This window comes from Lutjanus erythropterus, chromosome 24 (genome assembly GCF_056507025.1).
Source record: "Lutjanus erythropterus isolate fLutEry1 chromosome 24, fLutEry1.hap2, whole genome shotgun sequence".
Classification (NCBI taxonomy): Eukaryota; Metazoa; Chordata; class Actinopteri; order Lutjaniformes; family Lutjanidae; genus Lutjanus; species Lutjanus erythropterus.
In genome coordinates, this window is record NC_139340.1 from 11,025,917 (window position 1) to 11,043,588 (window position 17,672).

The following is a 17,672-nucleotide window of genomic DNA, read 5'->3' on the forward strand; positions in this document are numbered from 1 at the left end:
AAAAAAAGGATGTTTGTTTGCTGGTGAGTACAGACAGCAGCCATAAAATAGTGAGTTCTTTTTGAGGCAAATCACTTCTTCTTCACCAGAAAGTGATCGATGACTCAGACTTGGTATATCAGCCCCCTAGTGGCACCTGAAGGTATGGCAGGATCCACAGTCAACACACTAAATCTACACCTGTGACTGTGTTAATACTGAGCTACGTGTCCTGCAACGGTAACTCCTGTACTGTTGCTTGTGAGGAAATCCTACCGTATGTTGTGGTGCAGTGATTACATTCATTAACTAGAGTTTCCCTTCACTACAGCTGCCCTCGTCCTGCAGAGTCTCTGCCTTATAGCTCTGTCTTGCCGGGTCTGTGGACAATCTGGTTGTAGTTGTTGTTCCTTTTGGGTTTGTAGGTGAGAAGCTGGCTGAACTCAGTGAGGAGTCGCTCCCAGTAGCAGGAAACGTCTTGCATCCGCAGGTGGTTGAGGATGAACTCCTTACCCCTGTGTGTGGAGGAGGAAGAGAAACAGAAAGTCAGACTGATGCACAAGTACCTGAAAAATCATTTATAAAATTAGACATGATGCGTTACCTTGTGGCAATCTCCTGTGCAATGGCATCATTGTCTTTGACAAACTGAAGGAGTTCCCTGGGGAGACGAAACGTGTAAAGACATCAGCTCAGAGTTCTGCGGTGTATGATTTTAACTCCAACTCCTATTTGTGTACCTTTAAATACTTAATTATATTTCCTCACATATAGCTTTCTGCAGTTCCAAAAGTTCTGCAGCTCCATTACTTTCAGGAAATGCAAAACACATGTAGAAAGATATACTTGAAAAACTGCACTGGTGCAACATTTTGCACCCCTAACCGTAAACTTAACAATGAAACTAAAAATGTGTCAACATGGCACATGACACACTAGGTGGTACCTGACATCAGAGAGATCCTGTTTGACGGGGATGTAGTGGACCCAGGGCTTGAGCTGAGGGTAGAAAAACTCTTGCCACTCATCCCCGACATGAAACACCAGGGAACCACAGAGGAAGAGATGTTTGAAGCGGAAGCTGGCTGCCACGCCTCGGAAATTGAATAAATATCTGCAAGGAGGTCAATAAAGATAAGTAGGGACTCTTAAAATGCTTAAAAAATGATGTATATAATCTTGTCTTTGATTAAAAAAAACAGCTCACTTGTATTTGCAGTGATCAACCAGTGGGATTTCTTTGGCTGGCGGTCTCCCAAGTGTGTCCTAAAACAGAAAGAAAAACATGGACTGGTCAATAATCACAACAGACTGACTTGGAGTATTTTTCCAGTTTCTCTATCAAACTGTAAACCAATAATTACACAAGGCAGGATAAAACAAAGGGCACAGAAATATTAAATTGACCCTGGTGTGATGTGATTTCAGTGTGACGGACCTTCTCAGACTTCCAGGCCTGGTTTTTTGTGTACTCTGCATCCACCAGCTCCGGAGCTTCCCTGGACAGAAGAATCAGAGGGTCTCGCTCTGGACTGGTCCTGTTAAAGAAACACAGAGGAGAATTTTAAAAACAAAATAATAAACATGATGGGAATTTTTGGGAAGAGACTGTGCAAATTTTAATTAGTGAGACTGACAGAAAAAGACAAAAAAAAAAAGATTCCAGGTAATGATGCTCTAAAAAGATCATCTAATCAAGGCACAGAGATGCATAAATGGACCTACAGTGGCTCAGATGGATAATAAACTTTGTTGCCACTAAAGAAAATTAAACAACTAACATTAATGTTGCAAGACTGACCTGGAGCCTCTGAAGAATCCTTTGGACTCCTTCTTCTTCCAAGGCCACTGAGCTGCAGACCTACCACAACACATCACATGGATGAGACACACTGAAATCACATACTTCATTAACCATGGCTGCAAGTTATTAAGATTTAAATGTTCCATTAATCAGCATTAGTTAATACACACTTATAGACTTTAAATATGACTTTACTTTTTCAGGTCGTCCCTCATCAGATCCCATCTTCCCAGTCCAGTGGGGTATATGGGCCACACAGCAGGCCCGCCTTCCCAAAACGTCCAGGCGGGGTACATGATGTCCTGGTAGTCTGCCGTCTGTTCAAATCACACACACACACACAAAGAAACACTTATTGCATTTAATAAACAGTAGTGCGTGCTATTAAGTGTGTGTAAAACTAATGCCTGGAGTCTGACCTTACTGAAAGAGAAGACTGGCAGCGTTGGTTGCACCCAACTGGGAATTTGAGGGTAATCCCTGACATTTACCACCATCTCCAAGTCAGGTAACCTCTCGATCACCTCCAGGATGAAATGCTCCACTCCACTACACCTGCAAACAGGAAACAGATTTAGACAGTGCAAACAAACCGCTATATTTATTCATTCTTCTATACTTCTATTCTTATTATAAACTTACCTGGCAGGAAACATACAGTTGTGCTCTCTGTACAACTTGTGTCCAATGATCTGGTAGTGTGTGCCCACCCCTCTTTGGACAGTAGCAGCCATGACATTCTCAGAAATTTTCCCTTTAAAGGGCTGCAAGTCATGTTGTAAGACACTGAGACAGAAATGAAGAAAGGCAGAGGAAAAACAAGAGAGAAATGATCAAGTCCACATGATGTATTTAACACTCTAAAAACCAAACCTGCACAGGTGTAATGCAGCAATAACTATTTTGTCTCACTGGTATGTTTAAGGGGTGTAAGGGTACGTGTTATTCCATACAAGAAGTTTTGACTGGTGAGCAAATTCCTCCTTACCTTAGATGGCAGCTGCAGTTGACAGGGTTGCAGGGAGTGTACCCTTTAACAGCATCAGAGACCTTCTCTTTAATTTTCTTCCACTGTTTCCCTGCAATGAATGACAAATGGCGTCAGAGCACATTTTCATTATGGACCGATCCTGTAATTTACCAATGAGTCACAAGACCGATACACCCACTATTAGGAAAGAGAGAACATATTGGGTCGATGCCCCCAATGAGGCTGCCCTAAACAAAGAGCTTAAATATTCTACAATGGACTTAAAATATCTTACAGTTTGCAGGTTTTGCGTTTAATTCGCGTTTCAATGCAACAGATCATGACTTAAAGCATAAATTATACTCTGTGATGAATGACACGAATAATGGAAATACCTTAAACTGGCTAAATACTGTCAGGGCAGCCAGCCAGAACATTAGTGCTAACTAGCTTTAGCAGACCTGTTGCCAAAACCACGCCCAGCCCCGACGAATATAACAATTTAATTAATATAAATCTTAGTTTACAGTGCTACTGCATGCGAACATGCTATCATCTCAATACAATGCATGCAAACCTTAAAGTTAGCAAATAGTTAGCTTAGTTTGAGTTAGCTCGTGAGCTAGTTAGCTAGCTCGTGAAGTGATGAATGACTCCAACAGCAAAAGTTACCTCAGGGAGGTACAGCGAAACAAAACGCAGAAAAGTCTTTCTGCCACTACTGAAATGGTTTCACCAGTCTTATTTGTTTACAAATGTATTACCTGATGCGGGCTGCAAGCATAAATGATAAACTTGCAGCAGTATTAAAAACCTCCACAACCAAAGGCGCTCCATTTTTCTCTCTATCCTCCAGCTTTGTCTGGAGAGCAGAAACAAAGCGGTGATCTGTGATCTGTTACTTCTGGCTGAATCCGATCATTACGGTAATGCGCAGCACGAAATTCATTTAGACGACCGTAACGTTTGGAAGATTACTCATCAATATGTTTTATATGTAAAATACGATAAATAACAAACGTGCCATAAGCATAAGTAAGTATATAAATGTAGAAGCACAGATTACCATTCAATTAAGTATTTATTTGTATTTTTATTTGTTTCTTCATTTATTCTAATCTTTTTTTTGTCCTTCATGAAATATTACGTTCACAAATGCAGATGGACTAAAAGGAAACTACACAACAACTCAAAAAGAAATTAGACACTGTACTGAAACATTACATGCCCTTGAAAATTGTAAAGCAAGAAGTTAATCTGTAAAGCCTTAAATAGTTTTCTTTATTAACTTTATTGCTTGTTACATAGTACCCCTGTGTATAAGTCTTTGTCCTGTTCTGCTTTTGTTTTGTTTTTAATTTCTTTAATCAAGTTCAAGTTCAAATGTTAGATCAACTAATCGTTTCTCATTAATTTGAAGTAAAAATATAATTTAATTCATTCAAGTTAATTAATCTTAAACTCTATTTCTCTCATTTATTTTCAGAAATGCAATTAAGCCCTTTGACTTGAAATGATGAGCTGAATGAATGTACTGCACAGAGTTTGATCAGCTTATTACATGAAGTTTCTAAAGTAACATGATTAGTATATTAGCATCGTTTGCAGCATTCATTTTCTGAGAGTTAAAACCCTCCCGTTTATAGTTTGGAGAAAACATATATGATGAACACTTGCTGTTCGTTGCTAAAACACTGCAAAATAAGTCCTGGTTGCTTGTTTTAACAATAATGAAAAAGCTGCAATCCTTGATCAAGGTTAGTAGTGAGCATGACACAATTTTTTTAGCAGTCTGAAATCAATCAATTCTTCATTGATGTCATAGTATGAGAGTTCATTTTACAATGGATATGGCCAAGATCCTGTCAATTTTCTCTGTGACACGGGTAATGCCATTGTTGGTTAAATGGCTGATGAAATCCCCACAGTTTTTCTGTTCTAATTTCTGCATTTATTTCAAGGGCATGAATGACTATCACATGGATGATTTGTCCTGTAAATGGACTGTTGAGGTGAGTCTCTCTCAGTCAGGCAGAGAAAAAGAGGAAAGAAAGAGACTCTCCTGGGAGAAGTGGGGCAGTAAGACTGAGTGACGGAGAGAGGAGGAGACAGAAGACAGGTGGAGAGGGAGAGATATCGAAGGAGAGCAGCAGAGAGAGAAAAAATAGCGATGAAATATTTGTGACAATATTTCATATTTGCTTGGGAGGTTCTCTGATTTCTCTACAAACTTCATTCTGGCTTTCAAACACCTCCAAAACTGTGGAACAATGCGGCAAATGTGGCTTTCTCTACTATCTGCCCTGTGCCTTCATCTGGTTTTCCTTTGCTGCGCAGAGGAAGGTCTCGAGTTCCCCAATTTTGACGGGAAGGACAGGGTGCTGGACATCAGTGAGCGCAACTACAAGAAGGCTCTGAAGAGATACGACCTGCTGTGCTTGTTCTACCATGAACCGGTGCCTGCCAACAAGGGCCTGCAGAAGCAGTTCCAGATGACAGAGCTGGTGCTGGAGGTGAGGAGGAGGGTCTACAGGGGTGGGAAGAGGGGAGCCCCGAAGAGTTGGTAAAGAGAGAAAACCCAAGAGAAGTTGTAGAGTAAAAGTAGGAAACACAGAGATCACTGTGTTCTTTCTTTATTATGGAATTTGCGAGCAAGCAATCTGAAAAAGTGAAGTGTAATGCCCTTTAATGCCCCCTAAACACTGTGCATCTTCCTACAGTGGAATCTCTACAAGAATATTTTATAATAGGTCACATATTCTAAGGCTTTTAAGTTGCAATCCTTGCCTTTATTAATTGTTGGTTCATCATTTGTTAATGCTTTTGGGTTGCCAGGTTGGGAAAATCATTTTGGCAGGTTCTATTTGGTCATACGCAAGTATAAATGTTAGTAATTTATTAATAAATAGTGCTAAATAAATGTTAGTACATAATTAATTAACTGAATTTGGTCCAGGTGGTCTAATAACAACTTATAAACGTTGTGTAAAGGATGGTATTTATGCTTGACAATAGTTTTCTATCAATTAATCCATCAATCAACTAATTATTTCAGCTTTACTTTGATTTATGAAATACCGGTATACCTGAAAAGTTGACCAAACTGTTATTGGAGGACGGAGCAAACAGAGGCGGGACTTATGAAGGGTCATTTTGATTGATTTTCCGGTCACACTGCATCTGACTCCCTCAGGTACAGAACACCTGAGTCCTGCCAAGAAGACGCCATCACAGATCAAAGAAGAGGGACAGAGTCGTATATGTTGTGACGCACAGAGCTCTGATATATCTGATGTCGCTGATAACGTAAAAATGTCTCAATAAGCTTTAGCTCAAATCCCCCGCGGGTTAAAATCTCAGCCTCACCGACGTGCTCATTACACTCTGACCTGTCATAACAAGTCATTGTATAGTCGGTGATCCCCCCGGTTGGAAAACCAGACACTGAATGCCTCATTCTTCCCCTGTCTGCTTTATGTGTCGACTGTCTGCTAAAGCATGAAGTGAAGTGAAGAAGGATTCATACAGTAGCTGTCACACTGTCACAGTTTGATGGAGAGAGTCTGCATTTTACCTGCACGCTCTTTTAAATGGCGAGCAGTGCTTTTAATCCCATTACACGGCCTCCTCTGTGGTTCACATGCATCCAGGGATTGTTTCTAGGTCACTCTGTTAATTATAGCTTGTTCCAAAAACTCTTTACTAACTGGCTGTGAACTAGAAATAACTAAACGCACTCCTGCATCTCTCTCTCTGCCTTATTTCCCATTTTACTAACTCTCAGCTCAGCAGACGCACGTGCAGTTAAACAGAACCCAAGTCTCGTCTCTTCGGTGGTTTTTCTAAATGTGTTTTGCCTCCTCAACAACCTGAGCTGAAAGGCAAGCAGTCCCGGCTCGCAGCTTCCCTCCTAACAAGAAAACTCCACGGGGGGCACAAACCTTGCTAATGAAAAGATGTATTGACGAAGACAGCAGCAGCTGTGGATGCCAGCTCAAATACACAGCGTAGAGGCGCCAAGCTAAATGCTGAATGCATAAGAGAGGGTGTTGTTGTCAGGTGTTTTGATCCATGGAAATATTCTCTTCCTACTTCAGTGATTCCCAAAAGTTTCCCGTCTTTCCTGGTAATCATCTTGCAAATCCTTCATGGTTTACCAACCGGTTTCCAGTAAAAAAAAAAAAGAGTTAAGGTGACCAATGATTTGCTGTCTTTATATATATTTTAAAAAAGCTTTTTACTGACTGACATTTTGTCTGTGTGAACATGCAGCTCACAGCTCAGGTCCTGGAGAACAAAGACATCGGTTTTGGGATGGTGGACTCCCAGAAGGATGCCAAAGTAGCCAGAAAACTGGGTATGACCCGCACTGTGTACCTTCATCATTCCACAGTCACCTAAAATGTGCTTTCTTAACTAAACTCCTGCTGTTTAATCAGGTCTGGAGGAGGTGGGCAGCTTGTACGTCTTCAAGGACGACCGCGTCATCGAGTTTGACGGGGAGCTCTCGTCAGACACACTGGTGGAGTTTCTGTTGGATGTGAGTGGAAATCTGATGTGTAAGCACGTCAACACTGAGAGAAGAGCTGAATCAGAGCACTTGAGAACATTATTCATGTATATATATTCACAGTAAGATTCAGTAAGAGTGGCTTTCATGTCATTTTCCCCCGAGGGAGGAAAAGGAAGTGAATAAAATGATTATCTGTGACATTTTCACACAAATACAGTTACAGGAATAGTTTGACATGGGAAATAGAGCTGTGACGTAGGAGGGACTGCTGATTTTTGCTATTTTTTTTATTAGACAGGCCAGCTGGAGGCTTGACAGGAAAGCAAGGAGAGCGAGGGGGGATGACAAGCATCAACCGAGCTATCAGGACAGAGTTTTAAATATTTTTTGGCGCAGCTGTCCATCTTTTAGACTGACTTGACGAGAAGAGTTTCACATCAGCTCAGGCTGTAGCAAAACCTGCAACTGTGAGTCATCATCAGTACTGTCTACTGAAAAAATGAAGGAATATCCAAGCAATATTTTAGTGGACTTTACTGTGTTCAACTGTACTGTCCTGCAAGATTCTCCTTCAAAATAAAATTAAAAAAAAACACTGAAACTATACAAAAGCCACAGCTGTCCTTGTATAAGATTCTCAGGAATGTTCCTTTAAATGTTAGGGCTTTGTCATGAAAATACCTGTGTTGTATTGCCCTCTAGGTGCTGGAGGACCCAGTGGAAATGATCAATAACGCCATGGAGCTGCGAGCCTTCGAGAGGATGGAGGAAGACATCCGCCTTATTGGCTACTTCAAAGGAGAGGATTCGTGTTAGTTTACCATCAAACTCATTCATCCATTTATGTTTACAAGAACACGGGGAGCGTGCGATGGGTTGAAAATACATCTTGACCCCTAAGGTTGCCTCACTGTGCTCCCCAGACGCTAATGGGATCTAGAGGCTAATGGACATTACCATGTAGCCTAACTGGCTGCTGAAGGGAAACCTGATTCCAGACTGTGGCACTCTCACTCAGTCTCACGAGAGCCTTTAAATAGCTTCTAGTTCTCTGCCTAATAGGTCAAACTGCAATTATAGTTCCTCTCAAGAAAAAAAAAAAAAGGGGGATAAAAAGTGAGACAGTGAAGATGCTATCTGGTCCGATATGACGGTGGCATGAAGTTTCATTATGGAGCCTATTTCTGTGCAGAGATAGGTTGGTCCTTGGTTGTGACCTTGTTGGGAGCAGAGCCAGGAGCGCGTTACAAGCGTATAAAACTGCATTAAGGGAGACTTTGTTACTTGGCTGAAGACAGTACAATCATGATGGGAAATTGAATGAAGCGAGTGGGTTGCACTGCTCGCCTTCCTGATCACACGGCTGTAGATTTGGCTGGGAATGTGACCAGAATGTGGGAGATTAAGTTCCACGCTTGTGTCTTACTTTCTCGACCCTGTTTTCTGTCGTTCTCTCTTGAGAGCCTCATCAATCTCTCCCTCTATCTCCCTTTTTTTTTCTCAGACTTCAAAGCTTTTCAGGAGGCCTCAGAGCGTTTTCAACCTTACATCAAGTTCTTTGCTACGTTTGATAAATCTGTGAGTATTAATGTACAAAATTAAATCCTAATTAGCATTAATAGTGTCCAGATCTAAGTGAGCATCATATATTTCTATAAAACCCACATTTGCATTCACTCACTTACACACTGCTTATAAATACACTCTTTAAAGGGAATAATATCAATAAGATCAATACTATTCTGTCTGTAAGTGCAACAAGAGGAGTAAATGTACAAAAACTTTATAAGAATTCTTTTAATATAAAATATGTTTATTAGAAAATGATTTTCTCTGTTTTATAAGCTTCATCCACTCATTAAACAAAACCCCATCATTATATCCTCCACCTGCTGATCATAATGAAAGCCGGGCGCGTTGTGTGTTTTAGGTGTCCAAACATCTCTCCCTCAAGATGAACGAGGTGAATTTCTATGAGCCGTTCATGGAGGAACCGGCCATCCTGCCCGGCAGACCTCTGTCAGAGATGGACATTGTTGAGTTTGTCACCCAGCACAGAAGGTTGATCAGACTGATGTGTTTTACAGGTTATTTCCTCAACACTGTTAAAACCTGGTTAAAACGTTTTATGAATATCTTCTCTTCACAGGGCTACTTTGAGGAAGCTACGGGCAGAGAATATGTTTGAAACATGGGTGAGTAATCGTCTCCCCAGTCTATTTTGTATATTGAGCTGTTTTAAGTTGACTTCAGGTGCCAAATCAGGACATTTTTTACAGTCTTGTGCTGTAAACTCTTAAATTTCTAGGAAGACGACATGGATGGGATACACATTGTTGCATTTGCAGAGGAGGAAGATCCAGGTCTAGACTTTTTCCCTTTTGGTTTTGCAGCTATTTTCCTTTTTATTGTCTTTAGCACCCGAAGGTGAGCTCAGGTTCCTCTGTTCCATCGTCCACAGATGGCTATGAGTTCCTGGAGATCCTGAAAGACGTGGCCAGAGACAACACCAACAACCCAGAGCTCAGCATCGTCTGGATCGACCCTGATGACTTCCCGCTGGTCCTGCCTCATCATTAGCTTAATATTTCTAAAAAGAGTATCAAAAATCTTACAAAAAAAACATATTTTTCAAATGTAAAGTAGGTCGCTGATAGGATAAGTTAACCTGGTGTGTCTCGCCCCTCCAGCTGACCACTTACTGGGAAAAAACCTTCAAGTTGGACTTGTTCAGACCTCAGATTGGGGTGGTCAACGTCACAGATGTAAGTAACGGTTACAATCATAGACTGAACCAAAGTGAGATGCCTATTAGCCCTCAGCTTTTACTCTCTTGGCGCCCTGTGATCCAGGCAGACAGCGTGTGGCTGGACATGTCCAACGACGAGGACCTGCCCACCGCCGAGGAGCTGGAGGACTGGATCGAGGATGTCCTGTCGGGGAGGGTGAACACGGAGGATGATGACGAGTCTGCCGACGACCAGGAACGCGCTGACAGCTACGTCACAGAGGACAGCTCCGAAAGTCATGACCCAGATGAGGAAGATGACAGCGATGACTAACCTGAAGGGTTTCCAAATCATTTAAAAGAAGTGGAATTATGAAAAAGTTTATTGTCTCCAAAAAAAACAATATTCTAGAGTCTGTATGCTGTGGTTTCAATAGTTAGAAAACAGAAGTAAGTAAAGGTCATTATGGGAAATTTTGGCCCACTTAATAATAAAGTTAAAACAGTGCCTGAAGCAATAATTCTCCTGTTCCCACCAAGGATCAAGATATCAGCAAACAGTTCCTGTGCTGCATATTAAAGCTCATTTAATTGATATAGGCCAATTGGAGGCACCGCAACAAATGGTAAGAATAACACTGACATATTTAAGTTGCTATGGCTAATGTGTTAGCTATCAGTTCCCTGTTAAACATTCAGCAGACATTAGCATTCATTAGGAGTCATGTTTGAGGCCAAATGACACTCAAACTTCTGAGATGCTAAATGCTCCATATGTTCACTAGCTAGCTGCTAACTTTGCCTGTCTGCTGTTTGGTGCTAGCAGGTAGTGTGCAGAGACTTTTCAAAGCTTTGCACTGAAAACAACTTCCTGAAATGATGCTGATGAGAGCTGTTAAAATGAATCAAAACATTAAAGCTGCAGGCCATAAAAACAAAAATGAGCTGAAAGATGCTAAACTGCTCCATACGTGAGGGGAGCTGCAAAGTCTGGTGATAACTAAGCCCTCCTAAATCCCAACTATTTTTACTCTGTTCTCCAATGACAATTGAGCAACCATGGTACCCAACATACTTAGTCAACTTTTTTCTTTTCTGTTTCCTGCAGCCTACTTAGATATATGTGTGTGGTAACTCGTCTAAAACCACGTTTTGAAGAAGGTTAAAAGAAGTTACTGGGAAACCTGTAAAAGTGACATAAAGTCACATCTTAAGTTAGCTAATATTCGCAAAATGCCTGCTAACTAGCTAATGATGATAGAGTAGCTAGCTAGCTAGCTAGCACTTTGTGAACATTAGCTATCAGATGTAACTAACTAGCTAACAATTGAATTAGGCTAGCTAGCTAGTTGGCTAGTGTTAAAGTGTTATAGCAGCTTTAAGGTTGACATAAATGATTAGGTAGTTAAGAGGAATTCTATTAGTTTGTGTGTATCTATTTGAAAATAAATGTTTTTGTTCTTCTAAGTAGAACAGTGCTTGAATTGTTTTCTTGTGTGTAATTCAGGGCAAAATAAAATGAATAGTTCTAGAAGAATAAACTATGACTGAATTAAAACAACAATGCATTAAAGTATCAAAAGCACTTTTTTGAGAAAATTTTCATGATGTAAAACTGTGTTAATAAAAGTACATGACGACTATGTGCACATCTTTCAATGTGAATCACCTCTGTTGTTTTTGTTTAAGTGACATCTAGGAGTTAGCTTGTAGCTGTTAACTAACAGATTACCACTTGCCACATCCTCTCCTCTAAACTTGTAGGAGAAACTACAGTGACTGCAAAAATTGAAAAGTCGTAACTAGAGCTACTTTGTTCTGGCCGACTGTAGAAACATGGCGGACTACATGGAAAAGGACCCACACCATCTGTAGATTTCAACGGCTCATTCTAACATGAGGAAAACACAATAATTCCTATTTTCAGATGGTTATACACTCATGAAAACATATTTCTAATTCAATTTCTGCCATATCCTGCAAACAAACCCCTGCAAAACTGATACACTAGACATTTAAAGGCAAATTTTTGAGATTTTCATGATGGAAAACAAGTATTTTCCAAGCAATGACTATGTGCACATCTTTTAATGTAAATCCCCTCTGCTGTTTTAAATCTGCGTGTGTGTGAGAACACACGCTTCAGTTGCATCCCTCATTAAGAAGGTCCAGACTGATGCTCAAGACAGCAAATTGGCACATTTTCTCCGTCAGTCAATGAGCGTTTTCACCTTGAATTATTCAAACATCGGTGAATAATTCAGTATCATTATGCCCCCTAATGGGAGTAGAGACCTGGCCAGCGAGGCTGGGGGAGTTCGGGGGTGAGACAGGCTAAAACGCTGCCCACCGGGGCCCAACAAAACTGCATAAGGCGAGGACACACTCCTGCTGAAGAACCCATACCACTAGACATGAATTAATAATACAGGGCCATGCAAGAATCATTATTCCCCTGGAGGTGGATGTGATGCAGTGTGTAAACAGGATGTTTGTATCCTGCTGTGGGATTTACACACATAATCCATGCCATCACTGTGTGTGTGACCTGAGGCAAGAGCACTTCACGCTCTCTCCTGAGGAAAAAGGAGCAGACAGTGTCATGGTGCAAGTGTTGTGATGTTCTGCAGGGCCTTTAGGTTACATAATCCTGTGAATGTCAAGTGTGATGGTGTTTTACATGAACGTTGGCTCCTCACTCCCAAGAGAGGAGGGATGACGGCGACGAAGAGGGTGTGAGGGTCAGTATAAAACTGCAAAGAACAAAGGAAAGACAGGAGTAGGATATATTAAAGTGTAGATTCTGAAACCACCAGGAGATAGGAGGATTTCCTCTCATGCCTCGCTCTGCACATAACCAAGTCATTACCAAACAAATAGACAAGCAGGAATGAAAGGAAGAAAAACATTCCATTTAGATGCAAATGCTCCTCATTTTCCTCTCCATCCACCTCCCTCCTGCTCGTCCCGGTCCTGCACGGAGCAGGCAGGCGGGTACGGGAGGGGGATTAAGCCGAGGACAGATGAGTTCCGACAGGCGGCCTCGCGTCCTGAGCTCGCGGTGAGATGAGGTTGTTTGTTTTCAGCACCGGACACTGACACTGACATTCATTTACCCACGAGGCCCAGCTGCGCCACCCTGACAGGCTGACGGCAAGCCAATTACCATTGAGCTTCATGACAACAAAAAAACGCCAAAATCAGAGCCCCCCCCCCCCAAAAAAAAGCTGAAATTTTGCTCTGGCGTGTCGCACAGCTGCAGGGTCACACGTCTAATGGGCAGCGACAGAGGAGAGTGTTAGAAAAGCCAGCAGCCTGGTGAGAAAGTGCATATGGAGACACCAAATTAAAAAAAAAAAAACTTCAGCACTTATCTAGACTTTTTAACTTTGGCTTTAAGAACAAGCCTAAACCACATTTGCTGCTGTAGTCATGTTTGCAATAATTTTACTTATCTTGATATCAGTATAAGTTCATCATCTTAGAATAAAAGTGTATTTTTTCTTGATAACAGGATAACTGACCCTTCCGCTCATTTTTGCTCTGTGCTTTCAAGGTTTTAAACCCTAAAACCAAGTAACTAATCAAGATAATATATCACAGTCCACTAACTGATCATATCACAAATACCTTATTTACAGTTACATAAAACTTGCACAAAAAAAAAAAGCCTCAATAGACCAGAATGCAATGCAGCCACAACTCGTGTTTGGGTTCGAGCACACAGGCCTCATTTTCTAAACACCCATAAGGTCGACAGCCGCCTTTAACTGAAGCTGAAAACATCAGAGAACTGAAAGGCATTCTGTGATACAAAGGAAATCACAAACAGAGGTAAAAACAGAGGAGGAGTAAATCACAATAAAGGGCAGCAACACTTGTTAGTTTTCACGTGGAAGGAACAAACGGAGGGACGTAAACATTGAGGTCGTCGGCTTGCCAAAAGGTCAAAAGTTTAAATTTCTGCAGTGGCATTGAGCTGTTTAAAAGTGCTTGACAATAACACTGATTTACTTCTTCGACATCCATGATAAACCACCCAAATACCAAACATGTAAATTACACATCTGGACGCCATTTAAACCCCTACAGATTAAGGACCATTTACTGCACAATACAATCCCAAACAGCAGTTTTACAAATGTTCATAAAAATGTTTATTTTCTGTTTGTTTGGGTTTTTTTTTTTACAAATGTTAATGCTGTGAAACTGAAACATGTCTTACATTGCGATGTCACGTCTTCATCATAAAGCTGTCCAACAAAAACCAAACCATGACAGAGGACTGTAACCTGGCAACAGCGTGACAGATGGTGGTGATGTCGAGGAGGAGGGGGTGGGGGGGCTGGTCATGTGAACTGGAATGGCATACACACACACACACACGCACACACACATACGGATGCACATACGTACACACACATGCTTGTTTACATAAATAGTTACAGTGTAAAAACAGGAGGCACAGTCACATTGGGATCATACAAAGTTCATGTGTCAGTAGGTACAAAACATGACCAGTGGCAGCTGTTTAAAAAAAGATTTTTTTTCTTACAGTGAAAGGATATTCTTGCTGAAGTGAGCTGAATCTTTATGATTTATATGAAAACATGTTGCTGCTGCTGCCTTCAGGCTGACAAACTGTTAATATGAGGTTTATCAGCCAGGGGGCAGCAGGGGACAACCCTGCTCGCAGCCGCAGAACTTACTGGAGAATTACTATGACATTTCTTTTCCTCTTGAGTGAATTTTACAGTGATTCTTTTTTTTACGACTTTGGTGAATTTACCCAGATCAGTCATGACAAGGAGAAAGCAGTCAAATTAGAGCGCTGGCAAGATCTAAAAGTGTGATTTTAGTGGCATTAGCTTAATTTAACTGTGTTTTTCTGGCTTTACATATAGAAATAATCAGAAAAAATCCCTTCCGACCTCGAGGGATTCACTGTGTTTGTCAGACAACAGAGGTGAGACGAGGGAGGTGAAGGAAAACCAGACGGTCCAGTTGGGAGGGAGGTTCCGCCCTGCTGCAGCTCTCACTCCTGATACACACTCTGCTGATTCATTATCATCTGTTATGTATGCCAGTGATACAAGCAAACCCTGTGAGCCCTAAAATATGAAATCATACTTTAAATATAATCGATTCTCAAATAGCGGCCCGTTTGTCCCCAGCACTAATTGTATCAGTACAGCAGGAATCTCATCGAGTGCAGCTATCTGTTAATTTAATATGACATATATTTGCCGATCCAAGCTTCTTAAATGTGAGGAGTTGTCATTTATTTTAGTAAATGAAGAGTCTGAGACTGTTGGTTGGATGAAAGGAGCAATTTGAAAATGTGGGAAACAATTTTTTAAACTTTAATAGACTAATTTTGAAAATAATCAGCAGACTAATCAATAAACAAAACAATAACTAATTGCATCCTTAGTCAGATGTTCTACTTTTCCTTTAATGCAGCAATGTTAATCTGCCATGAATGAAACCTCCAGAATTTTCACATTAAAAGTCTTGCAGCCTGGGGCGTCCTGGTAGCCTGGGACACACTGACTACCTCTGCAGCGCTTGTGCTCTGAAGAACATCTTGCTCATGTTAACAGGTTTTTCCATGTAGTGAGCACTTCTCACCAAAAATAGACAAATGATCCGTCTGTGAAAATGATCTAATGATAGTCACACTGGCATCATACCAGCAACATTACACCTTTCCTTACAGTTTAATCACAGTATAGAAAAAGACTGGGCTGGCAGTAGCCGCGCCGTAGCAGCAATGCTGTCTGTGTGCACCCACGTGTGTGAGTGGCCACAAGTAGTCGCACAAGTAGAGATAGGCAGTGTGGTCCAGGCTAAACTGTCAAGGCGCTTACCACACAACCACAACATCCCCAGTTTGATTCCCAAGCAAGGCATTGGCTTTGTTGCCAAAAATGAACAGTACCAACCTGCGCTTTAAGAGAAAGTTTTGCAGCCTCCCCTTTATCACAAAGGCTTTAAATGTGAAAAACAACAGAAAGTGTCACGCTTTCTTGGCAGAGACTCAGCAGCAGAGAGGTAACATGACTGTTGTTGTACTGATAGAATTAGTGATGTGGAAATGTGGCTGCAGGTGATTTCAACCCACTCATTTCATTTTTTTATCCTGGCTTTTATTAGCAATCAGCCTTTATTTGTTCAGGCTGGCCATACTTATTTCAATACCAGTTTTTATATAAGAATTTACGCTATTTAGATTTCTGCTTTGTAACCCACAGAGGGGTAATTCTGTAATCAGTAGTACTTTTTATTCCTGACATTGTGGCTCTGTCTCTCCTCCTCGCTGCCTTCCCCTTCCATCATGTCAGACAGATGCGGCAGACATGAAAGCCCTGAGAAGGTTACTGAACCGATGAGGCAGGGCAAATGTTTGTGGGCATGTATCCGCCTCTGAGCGTCTCTTTTATGAACCGCTTCGTCCTGTGTTTAACATGGCATGTGTGTGTTGTTCCCAACTGGAGTGGAAATATTTTGCTCCGATGCACCTGGAGAAGAAGAGTCGTGCACCAAAACAGCTCAAAGCGCTCGACTTTGGCTGCAAGAATTAGCACTCAGGGGTGCTACTGTACGCCTCAGGCTGGAGTTTTGACATCTCAACTGTCGAGAAAAGTGTTTGTCCAGAGCTCCGCAGGCGTCCTGGTGTAGTGATGAGGAAAACAGTCCAACATCCTTGCGTTCTATCCTTTTTCAGGCATATTCTTTTAATTTATAAACTTACATAACTGTGCATTTAATGCAATGTCTGACAAATAGTTTAATCTTCTGTCAAATGCTTTTAATTTGGTGTTTGAGAGAAAGAATCCTTTTAATGCCTGATTTGCTGACGTCCACAAGAATACTTTAAAATGTTGCAGACGGCATCACAGGCAGGATATCTGTCACATTTCCATCAAGCTTCAAACATCCAAATCGAAGTCACACCATCGCAGTCCCTAGTGGTTTATCTGTCTGTCCATTTGTCCCGTGGAAATAAAGGAGTGACCGAGACAACAACGTCCCTGTGGGGATGTCAGAAATGTTCCCATCGTGTTTGGCCACAGCATCTCAAACAGAAAAGGAACAAGTGATTGCGTTGACACAAAATGACACGCATGCACACACACATACACACTCACACATACACTCACACACATACGCAACCATGTTCGAGCGTAATCCTGCCTCATTTCTTTCTTTTGTTTTCATCCAAATTAAACATAAAAAGATCAATATATTCAAACATGTGTGTAATATATAGATTCATATATAATATATAAAAATTCCAAAAAAGTAAAAACTGCAAACCCAAAATGAAAACATTTGAGAGCAACGAAACGGGGTGAGGAATACAAAAAACAAAAAGTTTGGAGGAGTCCTACACGGAGGTTTCGGACTGTAGCCGCAGGACAAACTTGTGTGACTTGGGGTCGATGTATTCCTCTGACATCTGGATGTATGGGATCTTCTTTGACGTCACAACCAGGCTGAAGTCCACACACTTGAGCAGGAAGACGGTGCCGTCTTTCAGGCCGCTGGTGACCGACGCCTCGCTGATCAGCGTCCACTGACGGGACAACCAGTGGTCCCGGCTGTACTGCAGGGTGGGGCCCGGGGTCAGGTAGCTCTCCAGGAACGCCTGGGTGGTAGAATGAGAATATGTCAC

The 17,672-nt window shown here is 41.5% G+C and overlaps 3 protein-coding genes across 5 annotated transcripts in view; 1 reads left to right on the top strand and 2 right to left on the bottom strand.

Annotated features, from left to right (window-relative positions):
- Positions 1 to 3,618, bottom strand: poglut1 (protein O-glucosyltransferase 1). The gene is made up of 11 exons (XM_084713666.1): positions 3,518 to 3,618; positions 2,772 to 2,862; positions 2,426 to 2,569; positions 2,203 to 2,338; positions 1,979 to 2,100; positions 1,781 to 1,840; positions 1,418 to 1,517; positions 1,187 to 1,245; positions 926 to 1,093; positions 584 to 640; positions 1 to 494 (listed from the first exon to the last, which is right to left on the bottom strand). Exons 1-11 carry the CDS (start codon positions 3,588 to 3,590, stop codon positions 338 to 340), a joined length of 1,167 nt encoding a protein of 388 aa, XP_084569792.1. The 5' UTR covers positions 3,591 to 3,618; the 3' UTR covers positions 1 to 337.
- Positions 3,619 to 4,834: 1,216 nt separating this feature from the next.
- Positions 4,835 to 10,704, top strand: LOC146304755 (calsequestrin-2-like). Its single transcript, XM_084713498.1, has 11 exons — positions 4,835 to 5,266; positions 7,026 to 7,110; positions 7,193 to 7,293; positions 7,969 to 8,077; positions 8,771 to 8,844; positions 9,197 to 9,327; positions 9,416 to 9,461; positions 9,575 to 9,629; positions 9,728 to 9,828; positions 9,957 to 10,031; positions 10,119 to 10,704. The coding sequence occupies exons 1-11, from the start codon at positions 5,024 to 5,026 to the stop codon at positions 10,326 to 10,328; spliced, it is 1,230 nt and encodes a 409-aa protein (XP_084569624.1). The 5' UTR covers positions 4,835 to 5,023; the 3' UTR covers positions 10,329 to 10,704.
- Positions 10,705 to 16,121: 5,417 nt separating this feature from the next.
- The window catches only part of LOC146304756 (vang-like protein 1), a 54,564-nt gene continuing 53,013 nt past the window's right edge, over positions 16,122 to 17,672 (bottom strand). For all 3 annotated transcript variants that reach the window (XM_084713561.1, XM_084713560.1, XM_084713562.1), the window contains one exon: positions 16,122 to 17,645. In XM_084713561.1, coding sequence (XP_084569687.1) covers positions 17,385 to 17,645 — 261 coding nt within the window. In that variant the 3' untranslated portion in view covers positions 16,122 to 17,384. The remainder of the gene's footprint in view (positions 17,646 to 17,672) is intronic.

Coding starts and splice junctions, on each gene's coding strand:
- LOC146304755 (XM_084713498.1), top strand. CDS start 5,024: ATGCGGCAAATGTGGCTTTCTCTACTATCTGCCCTGTGCCTTCATCTG. Junction 7,294..7,968: donor TGGTGGAGTTTCTGTTGGAT/GTGAGTGGAAAT, acceptor ATTGCCCTCTAG/GTGCTGGAGGACCCAGTGGA. Junction 9,630..9,727: donor TGCAGAGGAGGAAGATCCAG/GTCTAGACTTTT, acceptor CATCGTCCACAG/ATGGCTATGAGTTCCTGGAG.
- poglut1 (XM_084713666.1), bottom strand. CDS start 3,590: ATGGAGCGCCTTTGGTTGTGGAGGTTTTTAATACTGCTGCAAGTTTAT. Junction 2,863..3,517: donor ATGCTTGCAGCCCGCATCAG/GTAATACATTTG, acceptor CATTCATTGCAG/GGAAACAGTGGAAGAAAATT. Junction 495..583: donor GCACAGGAGATTGCCACAAG/GTAACGCATCAT, acceptor CTCCACACACAG/GGGTAAGGAGTTCATCCTCA.